Source organism: Phycodurus eques, chromosome 3, assembly GCF_024500275.1.
Source record: "Phycodurus eques isolate BA_2022a chromosome 3, UOR_Pequ_1.1, whole genome shotgun sequence".
In the NCBI taxonomy this organism is placed as follows: domain Eukaryota; kingdom Metazoa; phylum Chordata; class Actinopteri; order Syngnathiformes; family Syngnathidae; genus Phycodurus; species Phycodurus eques.
In genome coordinates this window covers 14,635,488-14,651,648 of record NC_084527.1, presented here as the reverse complement: position 1 = coordinate 14,651,648, position 16,161 = coordinate 14,635,488, and the positions used below count along the sequence as shown (strand labels likewise).

Here is a 16,161-nt window from a genome sequence, read left to right as displayed (position 1 = left end):
CAGAAACTAGGAAGCCTGCGTGGAGGGAAGGAAGCAAAGACGGATGTGAGAAGTGTAAAGGCAACGCATTCTTCCTCTGAGTGGAGGATTCCCTCATCTTCATAGATGCTAAGCTACATGCTTTTGGAATTAGAGAAAAAAGCTGCTGTTCACACTGCAGTGAGCAAAGCTGATTAGAAAACATGCATGATTTCACTTAAATGGTGCTATACAGTGCTGAATGTGCCATACGCACATACTATACATATGTAGCAGTCCACATTATGGTTCCAAAAGCCTCTTTTGCAGGCCACAATATAGTAGGACTCAGCACAAGCCTTCATTGTGTAAATTCAAATGTGAAATGTCTGAATATGTTTTATGAGCAGAAAACCGAACATAGCAATTTACAGTTTGACAGCCAAAACAGAGGATAATGGGAACTAAGTTTCTCATACATATTTAAACAGATAAACTACCCATCTGATAATAAAGTGTCTCTCCGGTTACTTTATCTGTCCCCCAACTTTCTCCCAAAAGCTCACAGTTCTCGCTCTCTTCATTTTTTTAAATCCCACTAGTTCCTTCAAACCCTCTTCTCCTAAGTGACCACTTTGCTCTCATACTCATTCTTAGTTTTTCTTGTCAAGTAGTTGAAGGAACATGGTTGTTCCTCGTGAATATTTAATTTGAATGAAACATATAAGGACTATTCTTCACTCAATTATTCATGCCAAGACAGGAAATATCAGGGTGTTCATTGAGCATCCCCACTTGCAGAACATCAGATTTGAAGAGATGCATAAGCAATAAGACTTAAGCTCTACAGGAAAAAAAGTGTGTGTTTGTTTAATGGCCACATAAACCAAATAGCACCACTTTTTGCATATACCATCTAACCATAGTATACCCCCCCACACAATGTATGTTCAGCTCATTCTTAACATAGTTGACATATTTCATTAGAGGGGATTAGACTATGAAGCTGAAGTGTAATAGGCTCCAGCTCATCCGTAACCCTAAAGAGGACAAGCGCTACAAAAAATGGATTGTTGGATGGACGATAAGCGATTGACTGCACATCTGACATGTAGCGATGAAAACTGCTACCTGGTATCTGGATTTGAGGCCCCAAATACAGTACAGTGGAACCTCGGGTTACGAACTTAATATGTTCCTTGACCCCGTTTGTAACCCGAAACGTTCTTAAACCGAGGTGTTTCCCATTGAAATGAAGGGAAATGTAATCAGACCTCAAATTATGTTATACTTCCCTTTTTTAATCAGCGTGTGGTTAAAAATAAATCTACTGCAATATAGAAATAAGTGAAAACATATTATAAAGAAATAAAACACTAAATAAACATGATAAAAGTTTATTGCTCATTATTTTTAACTGCAGCTCCTTATTGAAGAAGAGCCTTCTTCCATAATAACAGGGATATTCTGATTCAGGCGTTTTTTCTGTTGTCTGTTTCTAATTCATTGGTTGATTTTGGCACGACAAACTGATCCTAGGAAACATTTTCTGTTCAGAAAAGAAAAAAAAAAAAATCAGAAAGTGGGATGTCACATTGTCATTTGAAAGATGAATTGCTCTGTTGGCCAATTTGCTGCACATTTATTGTAATCATTTAATCATTTTTTGATTGTCATTATTCAAATGTTGTGTATTGAAAGCATACACTTTGGAGTTAACAAAACAGTAACCCTCATGAAAATCGGTTTAGAAATAAGCAAGTTATGACCTAATTTCAATGTCCATGAATTGCCTTGTATGGAAATGTTGCCCCTGCCAATATGGTGGCCAGGTAGGCACGTCACTTAGCCGGGCCACTATACCGCACTGGCATATCTAGTGTCCAGAGCTATGTGAACAGCTGTTTTGACGTGATTACGCCGACATTAACTGTTAATTGTCTTAATTAAAGAGACGCTACAATTCAATAAGTAACAAATACTGTCAATAGTATTTTTTGACGAAAATACATTTATTTCCGTACTTATTTAACCACTTTAGTCACAAATGCTATTACATTTCTGATTGAATGATAGAGAATATAGAGGCGGTCTTACGTCGTGGAGGAGACAACCAATTTTCAGTTTTCAGTTTACATCAAAGCGTCATCCACGGAGTCAATGATCGTTCCGCAGTGCGAGTAGAAGCACAACACATATTTCAGGAGGGTGTTGGCAAAGTTCGATCACTAACTGGACACTGACTCCCCACGCTTTGCTGTCTATCCAGAGGTAAATATGAAATTATATATTTTGTTCACTATTGTTATAAAACAATATTTATATGCTGTATTTGCTGTATAGGTACGGCTTAGTGGCGCTGTGGCGGTGGCTTTTGCTTATGCTTAAAACGTTTTTTGTGAAAGCTCATGCACATTTGATAATTTCTGATTGGCTGTTACGTCTGTGTTCACAGGCGATTCAAATTTTGAATCGCAGCAAAACCACTGGCTGACAGTTGGACACTTATGAAAACTCATTGCCAAACCTCACACACTCAGCTCCAGTTCAATCAGTTTCGGCTGCATCATTCGTCGTGCGGTTGGCCTACGAAATAACAATTTGCTCATTTTTAAGTGCCACAAGTTAAAGCTCAACATTAAAACCAAAAGACCTGAAGTCTTCGTGGACACCAAGATTTTGATGCTATAGTAAATCACTAACCCATATTACTGTTACTCTTGTCATAAAAAGTACTATTACAGTGCAATAAACCAATGCCAGTTTGTTTTTCAGATTTCAGTCAATCTGGAACATAAACAGCCTTGTGTGTTACAACAAAAAAACACTGGAGCAATACACAAAGCGCAAACTCTCTATCTGGATATACTGTATTAACATGTTGGAAAAAAGCAAACAGCAAACATTTTACACGGCTCCCAACTTCTCTTCAACACGCACGCACACACACACACACACACACACACACACACACACATTCACAACACATAAGGACAGAAAAATGACGGCGCCACTTGAAAGTGCTTTTAACGCAACTTTTGTGACCATGAGCTGTCATTTCACGCAGGTTTGATGATTTTATCCACGTTCTACTATTCTCAATTTGGTCGATTTGTTATCATGCTGGATTCACATGATATGGTTCAAGTACACAGTTCAGATTTTTTTTGTTCTCAAGTGGCAGAATTCAGATATTAGCTCGGCTGTGTAAATAGAAAGAAAAACATGAAATCAGATATCTTGAGATCAGAATCAGGCCTCTTGTAAATGTGGCTATAATGGAAAAACCTCAGGCTTCTGCTCGAAAGCAAAAATAAGAATGTTGGGAAAAGCCTATTAGAACAGCTTAACTTTATTTCATTTAACATGAGTTTGAATATGAATGCTGCGATTGCAAACAAACAGTTACTGAATACATTACATTAAAACATATCAATACATAAAATAGCATCACTTAAATAAATACAAATAAATTAGGAATAAAATGTAAAAATCAAGGCACGGTAGACGACTGGCTAGTACATGCGCCTCACAGTTCTGAGGTCATTGTTTTAAAATTTTCCGTAGGGGTGAATGTGAGTGTGACTGGTTGTTTGTTTATATTTACCTTGCAATTGGTTGGCGACCAGTTCAGGGTGTACCGCGCCTCTCGCCAATAGTCAGCTGGGATCGACTCCAGCACCCTCGCGAGGATAAGCGATATGGAAAATGGATGGATGGATGAATGTGAATGGTTCTGAACACAGCCACATCCCAGTTATAAGAGGGTGTGCAGACTTGTTCACCCACATTATGTCAATTGTTTATTTTGACTTTCTCTATCCAAAACATTTAAAAAAATTAATTTAGTTGTGCAGGTTAGGTTATAGGTCACATTACTGGCAGAAAATGGTTTGAAACGACTTTTGAATCCACTGTACTTGTGGTTTACACGTCTTGTGAGAATTTTCCACGTTTTGTGTGCTGTGTGTATGCCAGGTCCACTTGGACACAAGCACTTAAATTAAGAAGGCAGAGAAGTACCACGCAGCAAAGTGCCAACTGCTCTCTGGCTCTCAGACAACTGTAATCCATTTAGGATTTTTGAGACTCTCTGCATGGGCAAGAATGATTGCAGCATGTCCACTGAGACAAGTCTGACTTTTTATACAAGCCAAATCAGGGAAAGGAATGTGTGATTGAATATATTATCAGAATCACACACCAACAATATTTTGTGTTATTTGGAAATGAATACACCACTTATAGGATATAAATATAAAACAATCAATTGTAAAACAGTATGTAACTTGATAACTGAGTTGTTGTTTTTTTGCCAAAGGTATTCACTCCTCTGCCTTGACTCAAATATGATCTGAAGTGACAGCCCCTTCGTAATTAATAGGGTTTAATATGACATCTGTCCAAGTTTTACAGCTTTAACTCTTCATTTGTGAGGTCACATTGATGTTGGACAAAAAGGCCTGGCTCCCACTCGGCACTCTAATTCATCCTAAAAGTATTCTATTATGTTGGTGTCAGGACTCTTCCTGTTAAAAAAAAAAATCTCACATAGACCAACATAAGTGAAAACCAACATATGTTGTTTTTGCTGTGTTTTGGTGCTGGTCTAGGTCTTGCTGGTCACCAGCTACCAGCAGGGCACCGGCATGCTGGTCTTCAGTGGGACCAGCGGAGAAACAGCAGTGTGCTGATAGCTGGTGACACCTGTAAAAACCAGAATGCCAAACTGGTATAATTTTAAGTCAACCAACATTGACCAACGTCCTATTAAATAGAGACTATTTCACTTTTCCATGACAACAATTATTAATTAAAAATTAATCCTATTAAGGCTACACATATATTAATGCTCATGACATATCTGGCAACAATTAGCTAGTATTACTTCAGTAATTTATTTAACAAGGCAGATGAACAATGCAGATTAAATATATCCAACAAAACTAATAAAAATTAAAACAGCATTAAATAGCAATTAACATATCGTAGTGGTCAGAAGGGGGCATTGAGAAGTTACGAACCCCTGACTGAGAGTTCATTTTTTGGATTATGCCCATGATCTTTTCGGTAATATACTGTCCACATTTCCCAACCCGAGCATCCACCGCTGCCTTGTCCATTATCTCCTGGAGCCACTCTTTGTAGGAAGCTGAAGAAAAAAACAAATACACAATAAGTGTAAATGTAGCGTAAGCTAACGCAGCACATACGAGGTACGATTGTACAATGAGGACTTAACTTCGCCAACAAACACTACAAACAGAATGGTAATGTCAGTTTACCTCACAAGCACGCACACACTGCATACCTGTTGTTATGCTTTGCTTTTATTTGAATTTATTTTCTTTACATCTCTTAAAATTACTGTATATAGAAGCAATGTGGGTTTTTTTTCAGCCACTGCTTGTTACAGACAAACTTTAACCCTCTATCCATCCATTCACTGAACCGCTTATCCTCACTTGGGTCGCGGATGTGGTGGGGCCTATCCCAGCTGACTTTGGGCGTGAGGCGGGATACACTCTAAACTAATCGCCAGCCAATTGCAGGGCACATATAAACAAACAACCATTTGCACTCAAATTCACACCTACAAATCTCTATTTTTTTGGGGTATTATTTTTGTTTTGTTTTAGAAAATAGAGCTCTTTGTAACAGTCTTAGAAACATATTATAATAATAATATAATTCTTCCAGAGAATAGTTTCCATTGTCCATACTTTTCCAGACCTGGAAATTTATTAAATCAAGTTCCATATTTTCCACACTTGCGTAGGAACCCTGGAAAGTTGTAATGACAATGTAAAAAGAAAATCTTTAAATGTCTGAGGGTGTTATGACTGAAATGACTACGTGTATGAGAGGAACTGTCTCCTTGCAACTACAGTAGAGTTGTAGTATTCCAAGCATTAACCAATGGAGCACTATTTTGGACTGCAGAAGGCTGAAATAATGCAGCAGTCAGCAGGCATATACGTTCCACATTCCTTTAAGTGTCTGCAATTTATATGGAGCCAGAGGCCATCTGAAAGTGTTAGTGGTGGGACACACTCATGTTTTGGGATGTGGGAGGAATCAGGAGTGCCCGGAAAAAACCCACCCAGGCACGGGGAGAACATGCAAACGCCACACAGGCGGGGCTGGGATTTGAACCCCGGTCCCCAGAACTGTGAGACAGATGTTCTAACCAGTCGTGCACCGTGCCGGTAAGACACAATATTTCTTGTAAATCAAGATTATTTTTTTTAAGCAAATATATAACATTTTATAATTTCCCACGGCAATTGTAATTGAATTGGACAAAATGGTGTTGATGAACTTGTATCAAGCTAAGGATTTGAATACTTGTTTGAAATCCCTGCATAAACCCTCTGAACACAGAGAAAGAGAAATAACTGGGGGTGGGACTTCAACACATTAATTTTCAGTAATTCATTACAATAAAAATATTAGTTAAAAAATTAACAGATTTTAATCACATTTTGTGTTCCAAACAACGTAGAACCTTTGTCAGTGCACGATTTCCCAGTACACCAATTACACTGATGCAGACGTCAGAACTCGACTACCAAAATGGATGAATAGGATGAAACAGTGTTTCTCGGACTGATGGGAGGCAAAATTCATAAAAAAAAAAAGAAAACACACAAAATGAAAGCCTTTATAAGCACAGTTTTGTGCCAATTGTGCAAAAAGGAGTTTTCATACCACAGAAGCACTTCAACCCTCCAATATGTGAGTCAACTTTGATAAATGATAAATTGCCCAGTCCAAGGCAACACACCAACCTAGTCGGGCATTTGGTACTTGTCCACGATGTGTTCTGCTGCCTAGGCTTGAGAGTGTCTGGGCATGGGGTCATCTGAGACACACAGACAGCATTAACACACACCAGTCAAAAAATGCATAATGAAGAGGAAAAAAAACAAATCACAAGTCCTGACTATATGTTACACAACCAGTGAAAAAGTGTGACTTATAGTCTGGAAAATTAGTTTATATAGTATATAGTACTGTATTTTCTGGATCATAAATTGCTCCGGAGTACAAATCACATTAGTCAAAAGAGTCACGAAGAGCAAAAAAACACCATGCACACAAAGAACCACCATCCAATCCCATCCCATCCCACCCACCCCCCCCCCCCAAAAAAAAAACAACACATCATACAAATTACCCTAAAGCTTGTTAGTTAGTGCTAGCAGCTATTGTTAGCTGAGCTATTGTCCATGATAAAAACGCAATGCAAGTTTTAAGTTGAAGATGTTAGCTGCCCATATTAACAGCACGGAGGAAACAAGTTAGCACACTAAACCAATAGACTGTACTAATCTTTTGTATTTTTCATAGACAAACAAGAGTCGTGTACTTTAATAAATTGGCTTACCTTGTGAACCTTCCTTGAAAGTGCTGTGATCAACTTGGGTGGCGAAGCTGTCCAGCAGGGGACCCAACCAGGGGGATGCCACCCACCCCCCAGGACTCAGGAAGGTCCCCAGCCCAACCGAGGAGCCTCGACCAGTCCCAAAGGGAGGGGCACGGATCACCGTCCCCCAAACCCAATCTCCTCCTCACCCCCAACTCAGCGTGCCCCACCGCCCCCGGAGCACATGGGGGCCCCAGCCACCAACAGGGTCCAATGGAGGAGCCACTTGCCACCCAAAAGCGGTCATAGCCCGCCAAAACCAAGCCCTTGTTAAGTGCCTGCCTTGAGCAAGGATGGCGAGGGCGCCAAGAGAGGGAAGAGGAAGGCGGGGCACCAAGTGGGGGTAGGGGGGCGGACGGATGTGCGACTGTATGTGGTGCATTAAAAATCAGCAGGGGAAAGGCAAGGCGGGCCAGACAGCAGGCCGGAGTGCCGGGACACCTGGCCGAGTGTCCTCCCCAGCCTGATTCTGCCCTACCCCCACAGATGGGTGTATGATTCATTAAAACTAGAGGACCGGCAGGGCAGAGAAAGGGGGCTGGGGGCGGGATGTGGGGTTGACCAGACCAGACCAGCACAGATGTGCCAGCACTCAGAACTGTGAGGCAGACGCTCTAACCAGTCGTCCACACTGCCGCAGTATGTACATCATACACTTTATTTAAAATGTGGCTCTGTCAAAGGCATCTGTTTTTTATTTAGGTTTGTAGGTGACATGACCTAATGGCAAAGAAAATAATGGTAGTCGAGGCAATGTGATGTATTGGCATTGGCCTAAAAAAACCCATATTGGTTGGGCCATAATATAGATATAGATAGATAATATAGTAGATGTAGATATATAGATATGGATGACGTTTTATATCCAAATAACTATATGTATCTTGATATAGTATTTTTACGTAAAATTACATGAAATTAATGGCAATTTTCTTTAGTCTTCTCTCTGTGTATTTATAAAACACAGATTTTATACAGAAAAAAAAATTAAAAGAACAAAAAAAAGTCTAATGATTGTCTTTACATTTTGGAATGGTTAATTTAAAACACAGCATTACTTTATGCACTTTAGATAAAATGTATGTTAAGTCTGGAGTTGTTCTTGGATCTTAAAATTAACAGATCTTAATTCATTTTTACACTTCAACTTTACTCTATGGCTTCAGAAAGAAAATGTGACTCACAGTTAATAAACGTTTTACGTTGGTATCAGTTTGATTTAAATTCACCCAGAAGTTATTGATCCATCTATCCATCCATTTTGTATAGTGCTTGTCCTCGTTAGGGTTAGGTCATCAGTCAATCCAAGACACATACAGACAAACAACCTTTTACACTCACATTTACACCAATGGAAAATTTAAAATGTTTTAGGAATGAGGTAGGAAGCTGAGTACCCAGAGAAAACCCACCTGGAGAGCATTTAATCTTTTTTAAAACATTTTTTAAACCTGTCCTGTTCAGCTGCATGGCCTTGCAGAATGGTGGATCTGTATGCCTTTGTGCTGGAACAGTTTTGCTGTGCAACAGGGGAGTTTGAAATACTCCCTCTGCTTAATTTTGAAATGTTTTTAATTAATCTGATGTTTATTGAAAATGCAGCTGGACAGAAAAGGGTTTTCGGGTATAGACAGGGGGACAGAGTGGACAACGGGACTAGGGGTGAGAACCGCAGCAGAACAATAGTAATAGTCTTTTTTAGTATCTACACACCTGTAAGAACCTGTGAGTTGATATGTGAGTATAACCTGTGTTGTTATAAGTGATCCCAGCACAAGGCCCAAGCAGAGGATGTACTTCCTGCGGCTTCTGAGAAAGCACGGGCTACCACAGGAGCTGATGAGGCAGTTCTGCACAGCGGTCATCGAATCAGTCATGTGTTCTTCCATCACAGTCTGGTTTGGTGCTGCTACAAAAAAGGACAAACTCCGACTACAACGGACAATCAAAACTGTTGAAAGGATTGTCGGTACCCCCCTACCCACCCTTGAGGACTTGCACGCTGCCAGAACTAAGAGCGTGCAAAATCCTCTCGGACCCTCCACATCCCAGCTCTTCTGGCTCCTTCCCTCAGGTAGGCGCGACCGATCAATGCAAACTAGAACTAGATGACTTTCCAACAGCTTCGTCCCTCTTGCAATCAACTTCTTAAACAGCTAACCTACAATTCCATTGCAACATGTTGCCAATTTTTTTTGTCTGAGTTTGCTGTCACATTTCTGTCGGGCCAATTATATATTACTCGTGCACTCACTGTAGTAGTCTCCCCACGCTGCACTATTTGCATATCTGTTGTTGATCAATACTGGCCACTCATGCCAGAGTAGCATCTGCTCCATTTGCACACTAATTGAGGAGTATCTGCAACATTTGCACAATCAACATTGTCCCGGATTATCGCACTACTCACTAGTCTCGGCGCCCTTTGCACAATGGTCATTGCACCGGACAATTGCTATATTAGTTTTTCGAACTGCTCTAAAAGCTAGAGGACTCCGCATCTTTTTGCACAATTGTCAAAAAAATAAATAAATAAAAAATTGTACCAGCATTACCAGATAACAAGCAACGCTTTATTGCTCAGTGACTGTTTTTGTCAATGTCTTTATGTCTCAAAAGTGTTCCCTGTCAATTGACTGTCTGTTGTCGTACTAGAGCGGCTCCAATTACCGGAGACAAATTCCTTGTGTGTTTTTTGGACATACTTGGCAAACAAAGATGATTCTGATTCTGACATTAGCAGCATTGCTCCACTGCATGAGGCTGGCACATCATGATGTACTTTTCCATTTGTTTGTACATTTTCGCTGTATTGTGTTGAGGAGATCCATCAGTCGGCCGCGAGAATTCCGCTGAGGATGCTGTCAATCTTCTTACATGGTGTACAAGTAAGTGCGACGCTGGGCTTCCAACCTGCTGCTTTGCATGTACAGATTCCATCCATCCATCCATTTTCTAAGCCGCTTCTCCTCACTCGGGTCGCGGTTGTGCTGGAGCCTATCCCAGCTATCATCGGGCAGGAGGCGGGGTACACCATGAACTGGTTGCCAGCCAATCGCAGGGCACATACAAACAGACAACCATTCGCACTCACAGTCACACCTACGGGCAATTTAGAGTCTCCAATTAATGCATGTTTTTGGGATGTGGGAGGAAACCGGAGTGCCCGGAGAAAACCCACGCAGGCACGGGGTGAACATGCAAACTCCACACAGGCGGGACCGGGGATTGAACCCGGTTGTACAGATTCAATATATTTAAAATTAACTAGAACAAATAGGTGCGTTGGTGAAATTAAGTGGAAGATGAGGATTAGGTGCTTCTATGTGCAACTAATTCCAGTTGTAAAGGCAAACGTACACCTGTGGCTAGTGCTCATTGATTTAAGGCCTGCAGAATAAGGAGCAAATAGTGAATGAGTGGTTTTTGCAGCGCTTATATATGCTAAAGTGGCAGTCAGCAGAAATCTGTTTTGTTTCTGAAGATATTAAATATGTTTGAGAATAAGTGCTGAAATCACGCAAAGACATAATACAGTGCTGAATTGTTGAGCTATAGCTTAAGCATCTTTTTTACCATTTGAATTTTCCTGATTTTGTGGGCGGGGCTAAAACACAGCCCCTTGATGTGTATACTTTCTAGCACGAATTCCCTCCCCCTCTATAAAAGGACAAAGGGACGTTGTTTTGTTTGCCTGTGCTGCTCAGTTGTGAGTTTGGTGTGTTTAGCTTCCATAACAAGGGCCATTTACCACTCCGGCGTGCAGCTAGAAAGCTAACAATGGCTACAATCCGAAAATGTGTCTTCGCTGGATGCCTCAATTTACAGAACAGCTCGGTGATGTTATTGAAGCTGCCAAAAAATGAGGAAATAGAAAAGGGATGGATTGACTTTTTGAAGACACGCAGATGGCAAGCTGAACATCAACACCACCCGACATTGCAGTGTGCATTTTACGACGCATAATTTTTTTAAACTTTCCCCAGAGACAACATGGCTTTGTGGGTAAGTTGATACCAGTGAATGGGGCAGTGTCGACTATCTAACTACCTGGGCTTCCTCCTACCGTCCCGCTATCATCAGGTGCCGTGAAATTATGTTATCAACAAGGGTAAATTGACTTGTGGGCTTATTTTTATGATTATAGTCCACAATAACCATTCGATTTTGAAGTTGAGCCTCCTTATATAATTTTACAACATATAAGCTATCAACCCCTCACTATGTTTGATTCCTTTTGGCGCATCCATTCGACACGCCCGCAGCATCTGAGAGCTGAGAGATGGCCATTATTATTCAAGTTTAAAGCCTGATTTTATATACTTAGCAATTTTTTTTTAATTCATTCAAATTTGGCAGGCATGTTAACATTACTCTTTTCTGTGGTATGTTAATTTTACATGACATTTTTTGGGTTTGTTTAGTGTCACTTTTAACTTGAGTGTAAAACTGTGCTAAAAATGTGTGCCATGTACCTGTGATGACTGTGGTGAGACAGCTTGATTTCCCTTGCTGTTGCACTGAAATGATTTGCACACACATTGAATGCACATGGCACAGTCCCATGCTTGCCATTAACCGCATTACTGTATTAAGAGGTTGATTTTATGTGACTGACAGTGCTCCGAGGGGACTTAAGCTACTCTCTGAGAGAGATGACTGTCGAGTGCACTCGTCACGCACAGGATGCGTCTTGCCTTGAACTTTGCACAAACTCTCACCATGCAGTTCATTTAATCTCAAACATTATTACCAGGAATTAAATAGACACAGAAAAATTATTTAGCTACAGCTGTATTGATGTTAAGATGCTCTCTTTTCACTAACACTGTCAAAAACCTATATGAATTAAACAAAACTTTAATAAGCGAATCGCCCAAAAACTCATACAATTTGAAATTCAAACAACATTTTGTGGAAAAACATGCCTCTGAAGTCACACAAAAATGTAAAAATATTCAATGTGTTCAACATCATCATATCTTGTGAAGCTTCAACTTTGTGATTCTCAAACTTTTTACACCAAATACTACCTAAATAAATACTAAAAAGTACAACCATCATGAAAAACAAAATATAGTACCGTAGTAGGCCCAACTGTTCATCAAAAATTGGACAGATGTTTTATTACTAAAAAAAAGTGTATTAAATATTATAGTAGACCCTTGTTATATTATACAGGGTTTGAACATTAACATTGTGTTTTAATATGGGAAAATAACAAAAACTGTAATTAAATAATGACTCGATTAAAAATGTATTGCATTTAAAAGTTAAATACAAATTGTACCTAAATAAAAGTTTAAAATATATTGTATTAAAAAGTTCATACAAATGAAATGTACTGTAATTTATTGTGTATAATGTGTATCCCCCCCAAAAATGTCAAAAGGCAATAGTGTGCATTATACATAGATATAGGGGAAATGGAAAAAGCTTCCACATTTTATAAATGTGTGCCGTTATCTAGAGGTTATGAAAAAGCTGTTCACTTTCATTCCAATATACCACCGCCACCTCGAGGTTATGAGAAAGGTGTAATGCGCATTCCCCCCCGCCCCTCCAAACAAATTGTCAAAAGTCAATAGTGCGCATTATACATTGGTATAGGGGAAAATGGGAAAAAAACTTTCACATTTTATAAATGTATGCCGTTATCTAGAGGTTATGACAAAGCTGTACACTTTCATTCCAATATACCACCGCCACCTTGAGGTTATGAGAAAGGTGTACACTTTCATTCTAATATGCCACCACACCTATCGTTTTATGAAAACAGTGTAGCCTCCACTTTCATTCCAATATGACAGGGTATGACTGCATATATGTAGAGTTGTACTCATAAGTTTACATACCCTGCCAGAATCTGTGAAATATTTATTTATTTATTTATTAAAATGTGACTGATGACTGAGAAACAACCATCATTAATTTCTTTATGGTCATGTTTTGTTTAATGATAATGGTTTAATTTGAATCCCATTAAGATAAAACTAAATGTGAATTGTACCCATCTTACAAATTCTGCCAGGGTAATCAAACATATGAGCACAACTGCGTGGTTTCTCATTTACTAAATAAAAGTAGGGCTGTGAATTTCAAAATAAGAGCAAGTAAATAAAAATAAAGTATTATGTGTTCAAATAAAGTGCTTAACCTCAGAATAATACTTCATGTTTTGATCATATGGGTAGAAGCAAAATCATGCAGTGTAAAAATGCATTATACATAGGTAGAAGGGTTTTCCAGAATTTTGAGGTCAACTTTGGGGGTGCGTATTATATATGGGTGCGTATGGTATACTCGAAATTACGGTAATTAGGTTGTGATTCTTTCACATACCACTAGAGCGAGCCTGCGAATCTCTAGTGGTACGAGTACCACACATTGAGAATCATCGTTTTAAAATATTTACTCCACAAATGTACAGGTTGTACACAGAAAGTCTCCTTAGGAATTAAAAGATTTTATTACCAAAGCTAACAATCGATGAAATACAGTGGTACTTTGTGATACAAGTGACCCAACTTTGCTTTGAGATACGAGCGCTGTAAGGTGACAGTGAACTCAACACAACTCCACAATAAGTAGCAGTTTTGTAAATATTGAACATTTTAGTAAAATCTAGGTTTCAAGCTGTTTAATCCCACTCCCAGTTGAAGTTTTACTGTCAAAGTAATAATGCATCAAAGAGAATTACACATTGTGTTTATAAAACAAGCAACCTATGTTGTCTTTCGAACGGCCTGTTTTACAACACTTTAAGCAATGGATATTTGTACACAAATGGCGGAACAACACGTGGACATAATATAACAGTACTGACAGGCATACACTATATTGTATTCTTCATCCTCTATGAAAAATGACTAATATTACAGCAACTTACTGAGTAGTTGTACAGTAAAAGTCTTGGTGGTCAAGGCGGGCAGACCAGAAGGAACAGCACACTGAATTGGATTAAGTCATTGATGCACAAACTGTTTAATGCTTTACATACTATTTAATGGTTTTATTACTCTGTTTTTATAAAGTACAAAGTTGTAGATATTCTATGATAATTATTATTTTTTTTTGGGTGGGGGGGGGGGGGGGGTTATAAGCGTGCTTATGTAATGAATTAAACTGGTATCTCAAGGTGCCACTAAGGTGAATAAGATTTGCACTCAGTGGTTATCAAAGTTTGTCAGTGTTTATTCACAGTGCATTTGTGCCTTTCAGGGAGCCTGTTGATGAAATGGTTTCTGTCAACTAAACCCTTCAAAAACATCCACTCTTTAACAAAAGGCAAAATGTGAATTGTGGTTTAGTAAAACAATAAAATATGTCTATGCCAACATTGAGACAGCTAACAAGGTAAACTGTTGCTTGCAGTTTTGCACTGATGGTTTTTAGCATTTATTTTAGTCTTCAAACCAACGTAAGCGGCGATGACAAAAAAACAAAAAAACAAAAAAAAGCTTAACTGGGCTAAAACTTCACTGTAGCAACTTTACATCACAATGAATTTGGACAAAATTCATATAAACGTTGTCTCACAGTATCACAAACACAAACCTTGTGCCTCATCGGTGAGTAGGGAAAAGAATCAGCGTTTTATAGCATTTTGTTCCATCCATTAAAAAAATAATAATAAAAATTAAAAACAATCACTGGTGCCATGTGAAGTTACTTTTCGTGCCAAAATGCAGAGTTCCAGTGGATACCCTTCAAAATAAAAGGCAAAAAGCTTAAAACAAGAAATCAAGTTAAAACTTGCACATATAAACCATTTGACGTGGTGAAACAGAATACAGGGGCAGCTATATAGCATTGTTAAAATAACTATTTTAAAAATGCTGTCAGTGAAGTCAACTCTCAGTCAACTGGGTGAGTGAAACAATTAAATTAAATTAGTTAAGACTGTTAAAATAACTATTTTAACAATGCTATATTTAACTTTTAGCTGAAACATTAATTTATGAATATTAAGTCAATTGGGTTAGTTCCACACACATTGCCTTTTAGTTCATAGGTTTGATATTGATACTGGTCATAAAGAACCTCGAGTCAAATGTTCATTTTAGTCTCTGCTGCGGGCTGCTAAGAAAACGGATGTTTATAATTTGGACACCCTTTATTTAAACCATGCAAACTTTTTTGACCCAGCCCCCTAAAAGACTCAGAATCGAGAATCGTTTGGAACCGGAATCAAACCAAGGAACCGGAACAGGAACCGGAACCGCTCAAATTCAAACGATGCCCAACACTAAGTATAATTAAATAAATGTACATCTCCTTCCTTACATTTTATGGATTCTTTACTCTATCGGAAAACTCAAGTTTCCGAGCGTGTTGTGTGTTGATGTCATTTTTATTTGTATCCTCCATATGTGGATACGCATGTGTGTAAATAACAAGCACCCACACATGCATGTGTGTTTGTGTTTGTCTCTGGTCAAGACACTCACCAGCTCCTTCTTTTTCATGCACTCCATGAGAATGATGAACAGATGCTGCGCCTGTGTGCGGCTGTATGTGAACGTTTTCTGGATGGTCACCAGCAACTGGTCTCTCAGAGACTCATTAATTATGCTGGAGAAAAGAAGCAAAGAGGAGCAGAGAAAAAGAAGAGGAGAGGAAGACAGAAGGGAGAGAGAAACCGTGGGGTGGGGGGGGATTTAAATTAGATTTGTTGTCTGTAAGTGAAACCAAGGTTGACTGGGACTATCAACACTGCTATGCCTGGGAGTCTTTGGCAAAATGAGCTTCATCATTAACTGGACACGCAGTGA

At 39.1% G+C, this 16,161-nt stretch overlaps 1 protein-coding gene across 2 annotated transcripts in view; it reads right to left on the bottom strand.

Moving 5' to 3' along the window:
• The window catches only part of trpm3 (transient receptor potential cation channel, subfamily M, member 3), a 158,880-nt gene that overhangs the window by 58,125 nt on the left and 84,594 nt on the right, over positions 1-16,161 (bottom strand). For both annotated transcript variants that reach the window (XM_061672208.1, XM_061672209.1), the window contains exon 8: positions 15,838-15,961. In XM_061672208.1, the coding sequence (XP_061528192.1) occupies positions 15,838-15,961 (124 nt within the window). The remainder of the gene's footprint in view (positions 1-15,837; positions 15,962-16,161) is intronic.